This window comes from Trichomonas vaginalis, chromosome I (genome assembly GCF_026262505.1).
Source record: "Trichomonas vaginalis G3 chromosome I, whole genome shotgun sequence".
NCBI classification, from domain to species: Eukaryota; Parabasalia; order Trichomonadida; family Trichomonadidae; genus Trichomonas; species Trichomonas vaginalis.
The window spans coordinates 15,912,032-15,931,237 of record NC_067203.1 but is presented as its reverse complement, the minus strand read 5'-3'; the positions used below and the strand labels follow the sequence as shown (position 1 = coordinate 15,931,237).

The window sequence follows — 19,206 nt, the reverse complement described above, 5'->3', positions numbered from 1 at the left end:
TATATTTTCTAGATTTAAGTCACGAAGAGAAAATTTTACAAAAAAAAATGGTTTTGATTCAACTCAATAACCAAATTCTGCAGAGAATCAATAACTACCAGGCACATGACAAAGTTATTTTAACAATTAACAATGTTGAAATTGTTCTCACAAAGTCATTTGCAGTTGCAATTTCGCAAACATTTTATTCGCAATATCTTTTAGATAATGATGTAGCTAAAATTAATATACAAACTGAAGTAAAATCAGCAGATACGTACAATATTATAAAAGATATTCTTCAATACAATAAAACAGAAATTGAATGCAACGAAACAATTTTGCAAGACCTCTTTCATATCGGAATGGCTCTTGAAATACAAGAACTGACAAATTTATATAAAACACACATTATTGATCAAATGAAAATTGACGAAAATAATTGCGTTAAATTACTTGAATTTTATTTCGATATTTCGTCAAATGAAAAGATTTTAGAATGTATTGATTATATTTCATCACATTTCTATGAAATTCACAAAGATCAGCTCAAATCAATTTCGAAAAAACTTGGAATTGACATTCTTCAAAAATTATTTAGCAATGATAAGCTTGAACTTGATGACGAAGATTCTTTCGCAAACTTTATCATTTCTCTTACTAAAGAAAGCATCGAATTTTATCCATTGATTGAAAACATTTATTTTGAGTTCTGTAATGAACAAACTATTAAAGATATCCAAAATTTAACAAATGTGAATAACTACCAGAATATTGTAAACTCATTTGGTGATTCATTATTGAGAATCAAGAATCGCAGCTCTAAAGATAGAAAGAAAATAATATTTAAATCAGTTACTAATTATTTCGAAAGCGGCAATGTCGAAATGTCTGCATCATCTATTTCTAGTGGTCACTCAGTTGATGTTATTAATAAATATAGAGATGGTGTTTATTTCTTAACAAATAATATTCCTAATTCATGGGTTCAATGGAAGATAAAGCAAAACTATGCAATTCAGCCTACTGAATATATTATTAGAGTATGTTTTAAGTCAGGGAGTGCTGTCCATCTTCAAACATGGAGAGTTGAAGGTACTACTATTAACGGAGAAACAAAAGTCATTCATGAAGTAAATCATTCAAATATAAGAGAAGGAGAAGTTCCTAAATTTTCATTAAATACAGATGACAAATTTATATCATTCAAATTAATCCAAACAGGCAAAAATGATTGCAATAATGATCATTTAGTTCTAGATGTTTTTGATTTTTCAGGAAAAATATATGAAATATAGGGAAATACGAAATCTCTTCTAAAGTTTTTTAATAGCTTCTACCAAACAAGAAATTATGTTTCTATCCTTTTTCATGATTAGATATAATAGAATCTGCTATTTAATTTCAATACCTGGTTTATGCATGCAAATATCATTTAATTTCTGACAGTATCTGATTATGTAACTTTCCTTATATGCATCTGTAATGTAGTTTAAAATATATTTGCATTTTGAGCAGTGATCATTGACGCATCTGAATTCTAAACTGTATCCTTGGTAACTTGAGCAGCCTAGACGCAGAATATTGTTTTTGAAACCTTGAACATAATTTGTAAAAAGGAGAAAAAATTGAGCAAAAAGAACGAAAAAAATATGAAATCAATGTGTATTCCACTGCAACTCCCCAATTTGGAGGTTGTGACTTTAGCACGTGGCTTGTAGACATTGAGGATTATGTCTATAGTTGTGTTTCCCACGTTCTCCGCTGTCATTAGGCAATCGGTTGCTACTCACTTCAAGCTCTTATAGCCACCCTTCCTATCTCTAAATTTTGAAAGATAATATTGTTTACAACCATCTCGTACCGCTCGATGTTGCACACTTTACTCAACACCTATATACTTAACTTCGCGAAAATGTAGATGAGTATTGTAGGGAGTAGGAAGACGTTTATTTTCTTGCCCTCTACGATAATAGTAACGACCTTTCCTTGTGTATCCGCCAGCAGGATATTAATTCATGTCTCATTTAGAAAAATAGTGAAATTCATATAATTTATATTCATAATGGTGAATTTTTATTTCTTTGATGAAAATAATACAGAAGATGCAGCTGTTGAAAATTTCGAAAGATAAGATATATTATTTGAGATTATATTTTTATCGATGAAACAATTTTCGGTGTAAAAATTAGAAATAGGATTTAAATCGTAGTTTTGTTTTAGATCAGTAAATGTAACAGATCCTACTGTACTTGTTACTGACTGTGGGTCAACATATGATTCTGAAATAGTCAAAGTGGAACTATAATAATATTGTTGAAACATGTCTTTTGCAGTGTTTCTTAAAAATACGCAGTGATCAACATTAGTTGTGTACCAACAACTAAATAGAACTTTATTATTGTCTGTTTCGCATTTATTTCCAATAACATTGCAGTAAGAGACTGTTTGAGTTAATGAATCTGAATTACTCCAAAAATATAGTGACTGACTATCAGTTTGATTATTTCCTTCGAAATTCGAAAAATTACAGGATCCTGAACTACCATCAAGAACACTATAATGTGATGAATATTGACTGCATTTATTGTTTGTAATGTTGAAATTCGAAATATGAATATCACCATGTCCAATAGCAATTGTAGAACTTCCTTTTGTTTCATTTTCACCGCATTCAGAAACTGAAACTTCAAAAGCGTAATTTTTATTAGAAGCCGATGATTTTACTGCTTGACAAAATGACAAATACCAATATATTGCTATTGACTTATAATAACAAGTTCGTCGTTGAACAAATTGGCCGTCTGTTTGACAATTATAGTAAAGAGATCCACCATTTGAGGTGGAACTGCAGTTATTAAATGCGGTTTCTTCAAGTAATGTGCAGATTTCGTTATTTCTTGAAATGTATATTGCACCGTTGTCTTTACAGTCTTCGAAGAAACAAATGAAAACATAAAAATTGTAAGAGCCGGTGGTGTTATAAAGTGACTCTCCATCATTTGTTTTGTTTAGTTTAGTAGTATCGCCAAAGTAGTCTGACCATGAGCTTCTTCTTCTTGAATTTTGCGTATTTAAACTGAGTTTTGATATAATTTGTGTTTGTTTTAGAGTTATTCAGTTGGTACAATTCATTGTTAACTTCGTTTTGAATATGTGAATTCAATCCTTGAAGATTGAAAATGATTTTGCGTATAAAAAAAATGACATAAAAAAATCATTAAATAGAACTTCCTTTCTCTGTTTCTGAACTAATACGAAATCATGGTCTTTGCTTTAACCATTAATGATTTCATACAGCAGATATAATATATCATACATAGCAATAATATATCATACATAGCAATAATATATCATACATAGCAATAATATATCATACATAGCAGAAAAGAAATAATCGCAAAAAAATGTCATCATACTTAGATCGAAATTCACAAAGCCAAACTTCGAAAGCAACTCAACAGAAAGCAGATTGAGCGGTAGGAATCAATTCCTTTTCACGTAAAAGCCTCGAAAATTTTATCACAATATCAAAACTAAAGCCAACCCTAACGATACAGCCCATGATTTCAGCTTAAGAATATAAAGCATTTCAGAGTAGTAAATGTTTTTGCCAATACCCAGGTTTTTATGTTTAATATGCAAAAAAAAAACTAATTTCTTGTTGTTGTTAATCTGCTTTTATCTTCATTAGATCTTAATGTAAGTTTTGCATACTAAATATTTATTATTTATTGTTTACAAAAATAATTTTGATTTGCATTCGATAAAACTCAACTCTAAATCAAAATTACTTAAAAACTTATACAAAATATCAATATAGCAAAAAATATGCCAATAAAATTACACTCTAAAATTTCATTTTTGAATTATAATGATAATTAGCAATCAAAAAATACGAAAGGAAAACATAATTACTCCCTCAGTAAATTTTGAAAGCTATGTATAATTAGATTTTGGAATATAAAGCAGAAATGAAATATTTTGATATATATTTGAAAAAAAAAGTAAAAAAAATTGAGTACTCAAGGGTTCTCGAGCACGTGAATGCGTTAAAACAATATGGTCATCTTTAAGCTTGCTCTTCCACAGCAGGATCGAATGCCTTACGGAATTCGTCTAATTCCTGAGTATCAACAGAGCCGTATCTGATGATCGCACATGCACCGCAATTCATTTGACGACGAACGGAACCATCCGCCTTGAAATGGGTGAGACCGAGAGCCCTACCGAGAAGTTCCTTCTTCTCGACAGTCTGGAGTTTGACATTGTGCTTCTTGCAGAGACCGGCAACGAGATTCTTGTAGTCTTTGTTTTCGCAATCGTCGGCTAAAAGGACAAGGCGAGCTTTGCCCTTGAGAATAGCTTTGATTGTGCATCTGATGCCTTTAGCAACATTGCCAGAAAGGTTAATCTGATGAAGACCGTGTTCAATGACTGTTTCCATTATGAGAAATGTCCAGCCATAACCGTTTTATATTGTCACTTTTTTAATTTCAATCATCAAATTTTAAAACATCGCTTTTTAGCTCATATTATTTAATTCTCATAATTTCATTTTTCGAATTCAAAAAATATTTAAAAAATCATTAAAAAAAATTCATGATTTTCAAATTAATTTTTAATTTATTGCAAAAATAAAAGATTTTTTACTATTTTAAATAGTGCACAAGAATTTAGATTTATTATTTGATCACTTTCTCCTGTAAATTATTTGAATGATATCGAAATTGAAATCATAAAATTGAAATTCATCATAAAATATGTTTTAATATATACATTTATCATGAAAATAGAAAGTAAAGTAATTACTAAAGTATTTATTTTAACATTTCAAACAAAATATTATATTATTCATTCGTTCTTAATTGAAACCTTGTTTTTATCTTCAAGTTCATTAAGAATTTCTTCATTTGTAAGATATCCATATTTAATCTCCGTCCATGGCGGATTGCATAGCTTTCTATGCCAAGGAGTTATGATTCTTCTCCAGTGGTAAGTATCTGCGATTTTTCCGTTCTTTGGATTCTTACGAGTATAATGAATTATTCCTGCATTTTTGATTTTGAGCTCTTCTGGAACTTTAATTAATTTTTCTTCAAAATGAGACTGTCTAATTCTCTCAATTCTTGTACGGAATAGCTGCATGACATTGAAATGTGTTACTATTATAACCGAACTAGGTGTAAGGGACATATGTTGTATAGAACCAATGATATAATCAACTCTTAAAGCAAGATCAGCGAGAGATTCTCCAGACGGAGGTTTCCAGTAGAATGCATCACGTTTTCTCAATTCAAGTGCACGTGAAAATCTTTCTTCTCTCTCACGATAAGAAAGTCCAGAAAGATCGCCGAAATTTCTCTCTCTAAGGAAACCATTTTTTATCCAATGAGCATTAGGGAGGTTGAGAAGTGCTGCTGTTTCCATCGCACGAATATATTCTGACACAATATATGCGCCAAATATCGGTGAAATGTTTTGCTTTATATAATTTCCTGTAATGATTGATTGCTGCTTTCCTTCTGGTGTAAGTCTCCACTTTGATTCGTGTCTTTCCATGAATTTATCAGTAAATAATTCATCATTACCTTTTCTACTTTGAGCAAAAGCGATATTTCCTTCGGCGGCACCATGTCTAACTAGAACTAGGTCTATTGGCATATTTAATATTCCTAATTTAACATCCGAGGCGTTGCGGAAAACAGAAGAAATCATTTGAAATCAAAAAATAGCAATCAACATAAAACAATACAATATTCATAATATAACATCTTCATATATAGTTAAACATATTCCACTGTGCAATTAACCATATAAACTCAAAATTAGTAATATTGGATTTGATAATTGGATCATAGTTCGTTCTAGTAACATTATATCAATCTGACATGAGGTTGTATAAAAGAAAAAGTCTTGTTTTTGAAATAAAAAAATACAAACAAAATTTATTAACAATATATTAAGAATTTTGAAGAATTTGCTTTCTTTCAGACAATTTTTTAGCTTTGTTTCTTCTCTTTGATATCTTTATTCGTCTTTCTTCTTCTAATCTTTTTTGAGCTTCAATTTCTTTCAAAATTCGTTCAGCAACCTTATTCAGATAATAAAATCTGTAAAAAATTGCACATCCTATAATAATAACCGATACAATGAGAGTATTGGAAAAATTAATAAAAATTCTAAGGAAAGCAATAAATTTTCTTTCAAATATAATAGGAATCTTTTCCTTATCCCATGTTTTGCCATCAAATGATACTCCTAGCCTTGATCTTCCAATTCTTGGTGCTACATCACATTGAACTTTCGTTTCACTGATGATTTCACCTTGAATAATCGTTGTCCCGACCATACAAAAGACACTTTGAGGGATAAACTTCGTTTTTGCCAATTTGATCGTAACTTTTGTTCTGACGATCGAACTCAACCTCCTTGGCTTGATTGATACTATGCTTGGCTTAGGGAATATGCACTGATTGTATCCATCGCCAACAAGACCAAATTGGCAAATACAAGTATCATCGACTAATTTTGCAGATCTATGACATGTAATCTTGTCATCTGTATTATAAATGCGTTTTCTCTTCTTGTTCTTTGCAAGTTCTTTCTTTTTATGCGTTTTTCCTTCAAAAAATATATCATCTGGGAAATGATCTGTTGTATTCTCATTGTAATAGTCTGAATCACTACCTAGTTTGATTTGAAACAGATCAAGACCATGCTCTTCAAGCTCTGTCAAATTAATTTTTGTAGGAGCGGGAGTAGCAACAGGAGTGCGTGTAAAATGATGTGGTTTGTGTGCAGAAGTCGATGTAGATGGCATATTGTCGTATTCATCAGTGATTTTAGTGTCTTCTTGAGGCCTTAATTGGTAAAGATACCAATACTTGTTATATGATGGTGATGGCGTAGGATATGGAGTTGGGGCAGGTGTTTCAGGTGGAACAGGCGTAGGAGATGGATATGGTGTTGGTTTAACAAAGTCTATAAAATCTGCTAAAACTTTTGGTTTGAGTTTGTCAAAATCTACGAGTCTTTTCCATTCTATTGGCGTTTTAGTAGGTGTAGGATATGGTGTGGATGTTGCAAGAGGCGTTGGTGTTGGTAATGCTGTTCTTTTTGGTAAATGCGCAACATTTTCTTCTTCATTGTTCACTTTATTAAAAATTGAATCGTCTTTTTTCGACTTTTTCTTCTTTTTGGCTCCTCCAAAGGAGAACAAAAAGAAAAAAATGACCAAAATCATTAAAATCCTTGTAAAAGTGACAAAATTTTGAACTCTTATTTTTAATTGGGGGTGTTATTAGTTACTGCCCCTAAAATAAAAATTCGTTTGTGAATTATGTCCAAGAATAGACTCGATTCAAAAACGAATTCATTAGAAAAGGCATTACCAATAGACAATGAAAATACTGGAAGCTTCACAGAAAGTTTTGATTTCGAAACAGAGGAAGAGGAAGATTTTGACTTAATAACAGATAACCAGATCCAAGAAAGCAACAGTGATAACATTAATGCAGAATTGATGATTGAACATGAGAAAAGCGTTGTTCATCATTCAGAAAATTTATCAAATTTCCTGAAATCCATTGCAGATCAATTAGGCATTAACGAAAATGACGAAGAAGAGTTGAAACGCTTAATTACAGCTAAAATACAAGATCTAATTCAAATAAAAAGTCCGATTTCTTCAAACCAAGTTAATACAAGCTCAATATCAGCAGAATCAATTGGATTTCTTGTTCAAAACAAAGAACATCGTGAGAAACGCATACAAGAACTCGAAGATGAAGGAAAAGAAAAAGCAAAATTACTTGATATTATGGAAAAAGAACTTGAACGTACAAAACAAGAACTATTAGATCAAAAGAACAGAGCAGATGCGCTAGAAGCCATTAATCTTAAGTTTGTTTCATTGGTTCCCGATGCAGAGACTTGGGATTCAGCATACAACGATTTAAAGGAAATGCATGAGAAAATCGATTACTTAGAAAACAATACCAATGATAAAAATTTCGAAAATATAATTGAAGAAATGAAAAGAGATCAAGAAGTCGCTTTAGACAAAATGCAGAAGCAAATGGATAACCAGGCAAAGCTCATCTTAGAATACCAACGCAAATTAAATACATATTCCAGTCCAAACATTGATGAAGATGCGATATACGATATCAGAGATAAAGTTTCAAATACTAATGACATGTTACGCTCTAGAATACAACAATTGAATGAAAAAGACTCTGAAAATGATGAAAAACCGATTTCGGAAAAGAAATCACAAAGTAAATCTAAAACACCAAAACCAATTAGGAAAAGACCGCCTTATTACGATGAGTCAGTTGATAAAGAGCTATCTGAATGTATTTGGATGGCTAGAACTCGCGAAATGCTTGCTTTAGAGAGAAGAATCAATCGAACAGACCAAGATATAGAAAACGCTTCAAATAGAATGCACTACATGACACAGGAGAAGATAATTAGCCAAAGAAAGATATTGGGAAACTCTAATCGCCAAAATCAAACAACTGCAATTTATCCTTCAACTTTATTATAGATTTTTTTGTAGTAAATTGTTTATATTGTTTAGTTATACTGTAACAAAATCAATATTTTTTAGTATGCTTGTTGAAAAATCTCGAATTTCGACTTAGGCTGACACATTGTGTCTTACAACCTATCTATATTCTACTATTTCATTACTTTTTGATTATTACTTTCTTTTCATTAATTTCTACTAATGTTAACATGGTATTGTCCAGATTATAAAATCGAGCACGGATCAATTTGCTCTTTTTTCAAATTTCTTTACTGCATAATTAAGAGCAGTTTCTCCATTTTTAATTTTTTATTAAAATTTGTACCACATGAAAGAAAATGTTTCGAAGTTTCTTTACTAATATTATTTACTGCAATAAGAAGAGCTATTATTCCATAATCACCTCTTGCAAACCAATTTCATTTTAGAATCAGAGCTAATCGGATAAATTATGTTGTCGAAAAAGGAGTTTTTGAATGCTTAACAATATAAGACATATCTTCTTAGAGGATTTTTATTTTGTAATATTCAATTAAATAAAAAACGCAATATTATACCTTAAATTTGTTGACAAAGAACTATTTATGAATAATTTAAATATAGAAGATATTTATAATAACAAAAAAACGGTATTTAAAACAAATTTGGTAATTCATTCAGTTCATCAAGAATAGGATCTTGATTTACTGATGCATTTCCTAATTTCATCAGCTTTGCCAGTTCTTCTTTTCTTCTTTTGTCTTGTTTCATCATGTCATCAGCGAATTTCGGAAGTTTCTTCTCTGGTTCATAACCATCAGAGCAGATTGAAAGAAATGCGTATATTCTGATGAATTCTGCACAGTTTTTGGCCGAAAATCTTCTAATTGGGAAGTCATTTATACTCATATCTTTAGAATTCTTGTTTGCGTTAATATTTCGCTCGAATTCATTGAACCTATGATTACAAACAACTCTGTAGAAGTTTCCACAAGGAGAAATGAAAATTTTCTTCGATGTATCTGATTCGTCGACCAAAAGCTTTAATCCTGGCAAATAGTTCATGAAAACAACAGTTATGATCGCGTCATCATCATGTTCGTATACAACTTCGAAAGAAGCCCTCGCTGTCCTTCGAATTTGTTTTGAAATGTTATCAAAAACATGGAGATCGTTGTAAGCGTTATCAAACGATACAAACGATATTTTGTAAAGTAGAGGTTCACAGTTTTTGTCATATTCTGTGAAATCTGGGTTTTCAACATATTTTATGTTATGAAACGCAGAAAGATTGATCAAAAACGTGATTGCGGGGTTATCTATAGAATAAGGAGGCATTTGAGGGTATTCTTCAAACGGAATTGAAGGTTTTTCAAGTCCTAATTCAGAATAAGTCAAAATCTTGTTCTTTGGCTCTTCCTGCTTCTGGTTTTTAGGATCATTAGGGATGTTCTTCAATTCAAACGCTTTAATTCCTGATCTTCCTCTAATTATTGCAATATATTTATCTTTTGAGTCGGTTTCGCCGAAAGTAAGGATCGAATTATTGCAAACTGAGTATGTCTTGACCTTTGAACATTGTTTCAATAACTCATTTGCTATTGATGGGTCAGTTGGAATTGTTCGGAGATTATCAAGGGTTAATTCCACGAAATCATCGGAAAAAGCCCTCTTGCCGTTATGAGGATCTTCTATGCTCATTATATCAATGAGATTCGAAAAGGAATAAGGATCAAATAATAATGAAGTCGAATTATAAGATAATTCAATGAAAACAATGCAAACAGATATAATATATGGTTCTGATTTCTTAATATTGGCTCTTGTAGACAAATGAAGCCTGAAAATCTCCATTACGGAATTTACTAATTTTGATTTAGCGAAAGGAAGCATCAGGATCGGTTTCAAGCATGACGGAGAATCATGCATTTCTTTTGTGATGTTTTCGTAAGCAATGTATTGAGCAATGTTGCATAATAAAATCGGTTCGTTCATTAAAGCACAATGAACCAAGCATTGCAAATCGCATACTAAGTGGTCGAAGTCTACCTTCATTTCCTTGCCAGAATTGAAGTCTTTCATCTCTTTGATGAAATTTCTCACTTGGAAATAAGAATTTTCAATAAAATTCGTCAATGTGTAGATCCAATGAGCTTCTGATAGACTGGCGAGGTTGATAATGATTTCCTTGAGCTCAAAACCAATGTTCGGCTTCCTGGCAATGAGATTTGCCAATCTTGTGTCCAAATTTCCGATTCCTACATGAGATTTTACAATCAGTTTGTTTATATTAGGAATTATGACTTGTAGGAATTGGTCTTTGAGGTATTTTATGAATTTTTTTTCCCATTTCGATAATTCATTAAATTGACCGAGAGAAACAAGAGAACAAAGCTTGGCAATACTATTAATTTTATCAGCAAGCTTAAAATCATCCATTTCGCTCGTAGAATTGAATATTGACTCTGAAAAAATTTCAAATACAAAATCTAAGTTGAAAGTTTGTACATATTGATCGTCAAGGTTCGAAAACTTTGAGATTATAGTATCAATACCTATCTGGAAGAAGTATTCGCCCAGTTTTTTGTCGTCTTTCAGCATTTCTCGCGTAACAAACAAAGAATGAACGATAAAGTTTCTTTCTACGGGATCTGTCGGAAAACTGAAGAAAGACTTGAATAAACTGCTGATGAATTGACGTAATTTTACTTCCATTTGAACATTTCCTTTGGAAAAATATTCTAAGAAGTTTTCTATGATTTCTCTGCTTTGCATATTATCTAAATAAGTGATGAAATAGTATTTAATAAATAAAGCAATGAATTTTTGGCTTATATTACTTGTTTGTGTTTGATTAACTATTTCGAATATCGCTTTCATCGAAACGTACCAAGTTACTTTATTCAATTTTCGTTGTGGGTATTTTAAGTGATTTTCGAATACATCATTAACAAAATTTGAAAAAATAGTAATTAAATTGAAGGCTTTTTTGCTTTCTATTACTTGCAAAACATCCGGAAGCAAGTATATAATTTGCGTTATATAGTCATTATACTCTTCATTTGGAACGAAATCGATTTCAGTTTCATTAAGTAGCCAATTTCTCAAAACTTTGATGGTATCTTCAGCTTTGTCCTCATTATATAACGCATATATAAATGCTTGAAGATGCATTTGACAGAAATGTTTTGATTTGAGTTTTTCTTTCCATTTCTTGTCATTTTTAAAAGAATCAACAAAAGCTGCTGCAAGTTCTTTAGATGTGGAATGCAAAAGAGAAAAAATTAAATCTTTCTTCCCTTTGATTTCCATCTAAAGAAAGATCAAAAAATTGACACGTAAATATGTCAAAAAAGTTATCAGACTCAGGATCTTTCATATTGTAATCATCTGCATAATTAGACTATAACATTGCTATTTTTATAAAGGAGAAACTCATTTTTAGACCAAAAAAGTGGAACCTGAGAAGAAGTGTATCAACTCGAACCATCATATCTAAGCTAAACATGTTTCAACCATTAATGTTCATCCATAGGGCACCTTAATAATGCAGTTGTACATATATACTACCTCATAATTTTCTGGATCATCAGATTAAATTTACACCATTACTTCAATATTTGCCTGTTTATATATTGAATAATGCATATAAATAGATAGAAAAGAATATATATAAACTTTGCTCATCGATATTTGATATTTCGTGAAACTAATATCCCTTTATTAAGGAATAACCATTCTACAAAGTTTGATTATAGTAATATATTTTCTCAAAATTGCACCTTATGTATAAAAATATTGTTTACTATTTAGAATTTGGAATTATAAAAATTAATTTATGCATAAAAACATTTTCAACAAGTTGAAAATACTATATTAGCAATATTGAGCGTTTTTCTGTCAAAGACTTAATCAAATTACAAAGATAATTTAAGTTAAATATACAATTTGTTCAGTAATTATTTTTTGGGAGAATTCAACTTATATAATACGCGTTGTGAAGGACGTATGTCAAACTTATAGCCTCAATGTTTTTTTATAAAATAATGATAGATATTAGCAATTGTAATGGATCTTATGTGGTGTAAAGTGAATATTCTTGTAAATTATTTCTGAATATGAACTAATAAACGGAAAATACTATTCGGCTACCAAATTGTAATTTAAAAATTCGATTTCAAGGACTATTATTAAAGACTTGTAAGTATGGTCTGATTCTGAAATAATTCTTTGCTGATAAAAAGTTCTTTGAAGAAGGTTTCCCTATGAAAGTTCACATTCCCATTCGTAATAAAAATTTTACACTTTTCTAATTTGCCGCGTCAAATGTCAGGCGGGAGGCTATCAACTAATTAAAGATTATATAATGTTATTATATAATGGATTAAAAATACAATAGAATGTCAGGCGAAAATGAGGGAAAAAGTGAGAAAAAGTGGCTTTTCAGTTTTCAATTTTTAGTTGATACACCTCTACCTGAGAATATTGCTTCTGCTTTATCTGATCATTGAAATAGAATTGATACACGTTATTAGTATGAAACAATGGCATACTAGGGATTAAAAAATATTAATATTACAAAAATCCAATCATTCGATATTCAACTCATTCTATGAGTCCATCCACACTATAACTATACTTTATATGTCAAACATAATTAGACTCAGATGGGCATAAGTACAATTATCTTTTTTATTAATTATTTTGAAATGATAACAAGCTTGCTATTAAAATTCTGTATAACGATTCACGCCGATAAATTTAATTTGAATAGTAATCTGACAATGAGATTATCAGACTCAAATGTCAAGAAATAATGATAATTATCATTGAAATCATATTAATTACTGCATAAAAATAAAGAATATAATATTATTTTAAAAAATGAAAAATTCATCAAATTACCCTACTTTTCCAACATTTAGAAAACATGCATGACCCCCTACCCAGGGTCCAAAAATTGGTATTTTCTGCGCTCAGGCAACATGAGTTTTTGGGCCGCCAAATGAATAGCTCAAATAGTTTCCTCATATAGAGACATGCTTATGCTTAGAGTTTGAAGGGAATCTAAAGTGATTTTTTTCTGCATTTCGAAATCTAATGCAATCTTAAAATCATGATTAAACTGCGAATCTGGGCGCAATTTTTTAATATGTTAATATATGAAGGTACTCCTACTACTGCGAATGCTTCAAATGAAAATTCAAGAAATCAGATTAATTTGATCACATTAGTATAGTAGTGGTCAATCCAAAAACTCATATGTTGATATATAACCTATAGAGATGATAATTATCGACTCTTCATTGAAATGCATAAGATTTAATAATCTCATAAATATTCTTTTTAATTTTCAGTATTTCGTGTGCATTTAGATTGCATATACCTATATATGATATTTCTAGAATGTTTTGGTTAGATATTAAGTTTTTTAGATTAATATTTTAACATTTTGATAAAACAAGCAATTGTTCCATTTTGGAATCGCGATTGAACTCTAGTTTGACTAATATGATGTTGTATGATCAAATAAATTCTAACTTCATGAGATAAATTTTGAAATTAGAAAATGCGATATCTGACTCAAATATTTATCTGAGCACATTTAACATTCAATTATAAACTAAAGTAATATACAGCAGATTCGATTTGGCTTATATTTTAAATATTCAACAAATAATCTTATAAAATTGTGCTATTCACGTTTCTCAAAGATGAATTAAGCATTTACAACTTGTGCATTGATGGAATTAGATATGGATTCTAATGTTAATCGATATTTTGTAAATTGATATATATTTTATCATGGTTTGACATTTGATCGTGTTGAAACCGGAATTGCAATATGCATCATCTATATATATAATTGTCAAAATATGAGCTATAGATTTTTAAATTATGCTCCTGATTATGAGTGACTTATATGATTATATTGAATTGAGTAGTAAGAATCATAAATATTAGAATATTACGATAATGTATTATAACCTTATAGAAGCTTAAGGCTAAAAATGATGATGAAAATGTAGCTCAAATTTAAGTCTAAAATTTTGAAAAAATTAAGTGCTTATGATAGTATGACGATATTGGTGTTTGAATGTAAGAAATTAGAGATGTATTAGAAGCATTATGAGAAAATAATAAGATATAAAAACAAATTTTATGAAATAATTTAAGTTATAAGAGGTATTAACATTGGTAATGTGTGAATAAGATAGTAGAATTGTATTGGATCTTTGATTAGTATTTTATAACAATTTATTAATGTAGATGTGATTAGAATGTTGGATTTCAAAGGAGAAAGCGGATTGTTCACTCTTGTTGGTCTGCATGTGTCATTCCGGGAGACATTGCCTGTGCATGTCTCCCAGAATGGCATACTGTTCCGCATTCATAACTTGAATGCGGAACTTTGACCGACAAGAGTGCATTGTGCACTCTTGTTGGTCTGCATGTGTCATTCCGGGAGACATTGCCTGTGCATGTCTCCCAGAATGAAACAATTTATTGCAATCAGAATACGATTGCAAAACTTTGACCGACAAGAGTGCATTGTGCACTCTTGTTGGTCTGCATGTGTCATTCCGGGAGACATTGCCTGTGCATGTCTCCCAGAATGGCATACTGTTCCGCATTCATAACTTGAATGCGGAACTTTGACCGACAAGAGTGCATTGTGCACTCTTGTTGGTCTGCATGTGTCATTCCGGGAGACATTGCCTGTGCATGTCTCCCAGAATGAAACAATTTATTGCAATCAGAATACGATTGCAAAACTTTGACCGACAAGAGTGCATTGTGCACTCTTGTTGGTCTGCATGTGTCATTCCGGGAGACATTGCCTGTGCATGTCTCCCAGAATGGCATACTGTTCCGCATTCATAACTTGAATGCGGAACTTTGACCGACAAGAGTGCATTGTGCACTCTTGTTGGTCTGCATGTGTCATTCCGGGAGACATTGCCTGTGCATGTCTCCCAGAACGAGACAATTTATTGCAATCAGAATACGATTGCAAAACTTTGACCGACAAGAGTGCATTGTGCACTCTTGTTGGTCTGCATGTGTCATTCCGGGAGACATTGCCTGTGCATGTCTCCCAGAACGAGACAATTTATTGCAATCAGAATACGATTGCAAAACTTTGACCGACAAGAGTGCATTGTGCACTCTTGTTTGTCATCCACTATGATACTTAGAGAAAATACTTTACTTACATTATTTAAAATATTAATTTCCCTATTTAATATTTATTTATTATTTTTTGTGCTTTATATTCCCTATGGCATGTACTGAACTATTTTATAGACTCTACCGAGCTATCTCCACATATAAACTTGACAATAACACATATATACTCTCTTCATATTCTAGTCTCATGACACATATTATTGCAAAAGCTATATTTATACACATCTCATAAAGTCTCATTTTAGCCCTATCTAAGCGTTCAAAACCTATTTTCCCCACGTAATCTGATTCTTCAGGCTCCGCTGATTCGATTTCTGCTGTCAGATCGTGAAAATATGAATCACATAACAAGATAAACACAAGTTACCCAACTTGATATTTTACGTAAAAAAACTCTTTAAGTTCATGTTCAAACAACATCATTTTAGAAAAATTCAATTTTTTCCAAAAGTGTGTGAATTCAAAAAGTCACAATATATCTAGTTATTACCCAGTATTAATTTTTTAATTTAGTTTTTGAGATATTCATTTTATAATACGTATTATTCAGAAAATTAAATACATTTGTAAGGGAAAACGGAATTAATAACAAATATATGAATATCGTGGAAGAGTCAATTTGAAGAAAACATTATTATTTTGGATTTGTGTTTATCTTGTTATGTGATTCATATTTTCACGATCTGACAGCAGAAATCGAATCAGCGGAGCCTGAAGAATCAGATTACGTGGGGAAAATAGGTTTTGAACGCTTAGATAGGGATATAATGAGACTTTATGAGGTATGCTGTATAAATATAGCTTTTGCAATAATATGTCATGAGACTAGAATATGAAGAGAGTATATATGTGTTATTGTCAAATGTTTATATGTGGAGATAGCTCGGTAGAGTCTATAAAATAGTTCAGTACATGCCATAGGGAATATAAAGCACAAAAAATAATAAATAAATATTAAATAGGGAAATTAATATTTTAAATAATGTAAGTAAAGTATTTTCTCTAAGTATCATAGTGGATGACAAACAAGAGTGCACAATGCACTCTTGTCGGTCAAAGTTTTGCAATCGTATTCTGATTGCAATAAATTGTCTCGTTCTGGGAGACATGCACAGGCAATGTCTCCCGGAATGACACATGCAGACCAACAAGAGTGCACAATGCACTCTTGTCGGTCAAAGTTCCGCATTCAAGTTATGAATGCGGAACAGTATGCCATTCTGGGAGACATGCACAGGCAATGTCTCCCGGAATGACACATGCAGACCAACAAGAGTGCACAATGCACTCTTGTCGGTCAAAGTTCCGCATTCATAACTTGAATGCGGAACAGTATGCCATTCTGGGAGACATGCACAGGCAATGTCTCCCAGAATGAGACACTGCGACCGTCAGGAGTGCATATTATCATCAAAAATTCAAAAAAAAACATTTTTCTTTTTTCTTTGGCGAAAAATGTACTTATTTTTTTCGAAATTTTCGAAATATGATTTTTTCGGGAGACTTTTTCAAAATTTTAATATGATAAATATGAGTTATTTTATGTTCTCTATTTGAGAGTCTGCTTATTTTTGAGTATTGAGCAAGATTGAAAAATGAGAATATTTAGGAACATAATAAATCGATTTATCTCGTCATGTAGTTCATATTTTCGCGTTCTGAGAGCGGAAAACGCATTTTTTGAATGCGTAGATTCCGAATCACACGGAAAAAATAGGTTTTAATAAGAAAAATAGACAATTTATGAAGTAACAAAGCACATAGTATTATAAAAAAGAAAAACATTTTTCTCATATGAAAGAAAATATAACGTATTTTTTACAGAGCGTAGGTATATATCGAGCCAATTCACACCATAAATTCTTTTCTCGTTCTCGGGCCTATAAACAACCTGAGGTGCACAACAATATTAACTTATACTGCTGTTATCTGGATTTGAATCCTCAATTGAGAGAATTCCAGATAACTTCAGTATAAACAAACCATATACATGTTTCCTCCTTGCTTCTAGGCCAAGCATAACAAGTACATTACCTTAGAGCAAATCTCATTCGGAGTTTCTCATTTAATGAGAGACTCCGAATGAAATTTGCCTATTTGATTAATATCGTGCTTTATGAGATGCAAATTCTGATGATAAATATTGATCTAGAGCTTATATAAGATGCGAAGAAACTTCAAAAAAAGCTAACCGGTAAAGACAGCAACTTGCAACACCAAGTTGCTCACGTAGTGATTACAAGCATATCTGCAAGGCAATGTCCTCAGGATGCAGAACTTTGCCTGCAATCAGAAAAGAGATTGCAGCAGAGTAACCGGTAAAGACAGCAACTTGCAACACCAAGTTGCTCACGTAGTGATTACAAGCATATCTGCAAGGCAATGTCCTCAGGATGCAGAACTCTGCCTGCAATCAGAAAAGAGATTGCAGCAGAGTAACCGGTAAAGACAGCAACTTGCAAAGTCAAGCAGTTTCTGAGATTTTGATTTATAAATCATAAACCTTCATGCTTGATGATTTTGTAGAATTGTTAACTCATGTCATCAGTTAATGCTCACCTAAGGGAGGTGTTTTGCGGGAGCTGGGGGTATCTTGGTGAGTACTCAGGAGGCCAAGAAGGGCACCCCAACCGACATTTTGCTGATGGATTGAGTTCGCAACCATTTTTATAACCGTAAAAACCGTCGGGACAAAACAACTTGAATAATTGAATTTTTTAATGATAATGATTGTGAAATAACATGTAACTATAATTTAAGAATGCCATATTTTTGTTAAAAAAAATTTCGAAAAGTGAGAGATTTTCCGTTCTAATAAATATATTTGATAACCGGGGTGTCCCCCGGAATCAAATAAATTATCATATCGAGAATCGGAGATCCTTGCAGTTTCGATTTTTTCGAAAAGTGAGAGATTTTCCGTTCTAATAAATATATTTGATAACCGGGGTGTCCCCCGGAATCAAATAAATTATCATATCGAGAATCGGAGATCCTTGCAGTTTCGATTTTTTCGAAAAGTGAGAGATTTTCCGTTCTAATAAATATATTTGATAACCGGGGTGTCCCCGGAATCAAATAAATTATCATATCGAGAATCGGAGATCCTTGCAGTTTCGATTTTTTCGAAAAGTGAGAGATTTTCCGTTCTAAAATATATTTGATAACCGGGGCGTCCCCGGAATCAAATAAATTATCATATCGAGAATCAGAGATCCTTGCAGTTTCGATTTTTTCGAAAAGTGAAGATTTTCCATTTTAATAAATATATTTGATAACCGGGGTGTCCCCCGGAATCAAATAAATTAGCATTACTAACATTCCTTTTTTATTTAAAATTTTCAATTCTTAAAACAAAGTTTTACTTCTATTTAATTATTTGCCATGAAAGTATAGAACATTAAAAATTTATCCTACTACCTCCACCCTTTAATACCTTCAAAAAAATTATATCTCAATTTATTTTCTATCTTTATATTGATGTGCTTATTCAAAAACACTAAATCATAAGTCTTCAGTTC

At 31.5% G+C, this 19,206-nt stretch overlaps 6 protein-coding genes across 6 annotated transcripts, besides 1 other annotated feature; 2 read left to right on the top strand and 4 right to left on the bottom strand.

The window, feature by feature from the left end:
* Positions 1-47: 47 nt before the first annotated feature.
* TVAGG3_0993850 (spectrin binding) lies at positions 48-2,329 on the top strand (the record flags this gene model as incomplete). The annotated part of the gene is made up of 1 exon (XM_001276984.1): positions 48-1,277. The coding sequence occupies one exon, from the start codon at positions 48-50 to the stop codon at positions 1,275-1,277; it is 1,230 nt and encodes a 409-aa protein (XP_001276985.1).
* Positions 2,330-3,898: 1,569 nt separating this feature from the next.
* TVAGG3_0993840 (Chain M Ribosomal Protein L7ae) lies at positions 3,899-4,478 on the bottom strand (the record flags this gene model as incomplete). Its single annotated transcript, XM_001276983.1, has 1 exon — positions 4,052-4,426. One exon carries the CDS (start codon positions 4,424-4,426, stop codon positions 4,052-4,054), a length of 375 nt encoding a protein of 124 aa, XP_001276984.1.
* A 170-nt stretch (positions 4,479-4,648) lies between these two features.
* TVAGG3_0993830 (histidine phosphatase superfamily (branch 1) family) lies at positions 4,649-5,721 on the bottom strand (the record flags this gene model as incomplete). The annotated part of the gene is made up of 1 exon (XM_001276982.2): positions 4,834-5,697. One exon carries the CDS (start codon positions 5,695-5,697, stop codon positions 4,834-4,836), a length of 864 nt encoding a protein of 287 aa, XP_001276983.1.
* Positions 5,722-5,785: 64 nt separating this feature from the next.
* Positions 5,786-7,225, bottom strand: TVAGG3_0993820 (immunoglobulins domain-containing protein; the record flags this gene model as incomplete). The annotated part of the gene is made up of 1 exon (XM_001276981.1): positions 5,942-7,225. One exon carries the CDS (start codon positions 7,223-7,225, stop codon positions 5,942-5,944), a length of 1,284 nt encoding a protein of 427 aa, XP_001276982.1.
* A 96-nt stretch (positions 7,226-7,321) lies between these two features.
* Positions 7,322-8,826, top strand: TVAGG3_0993810 (uncharacterized protein; the record flags this gene model as incomplete). Its single annotated transcript, XM_001276980.1, has 1 exon — positions 7,322-8,533. One exon carries the CDS (start codon positions 7,322-7,324, stop codon positions 8,531-8,533), a length of 1,212 nt encoding a protein of 403 aa, XP_001276981.1.
* A 316-nt stretch (positions 8,827-9,142) lies between these two features.
* On the bottom strand, positions 9,143-11,825 carry TVAGG3_0993800 (uncharacterized protein; the record flags this gene model as incomplete). The annotated part of the gene is made up of 1 exon (XM_001276979.1): positions 9,149-11,806. The coding sequence occupies one exon, from the start codon at positions 11,804-11,806 to the stop codon at positions 9,149-9,151; it is 2,658 nt and encodes an 885-aa protein (XP_001276980.1).
* Positions 11,826-17,097: 5,272 nt separating this feature from the next.
* Positions 17,098-17,790: a mobile genetic element.
* The last annotated feature ends 1,416 nt before the right edge of the window (positions 17,791-19,206 follow it).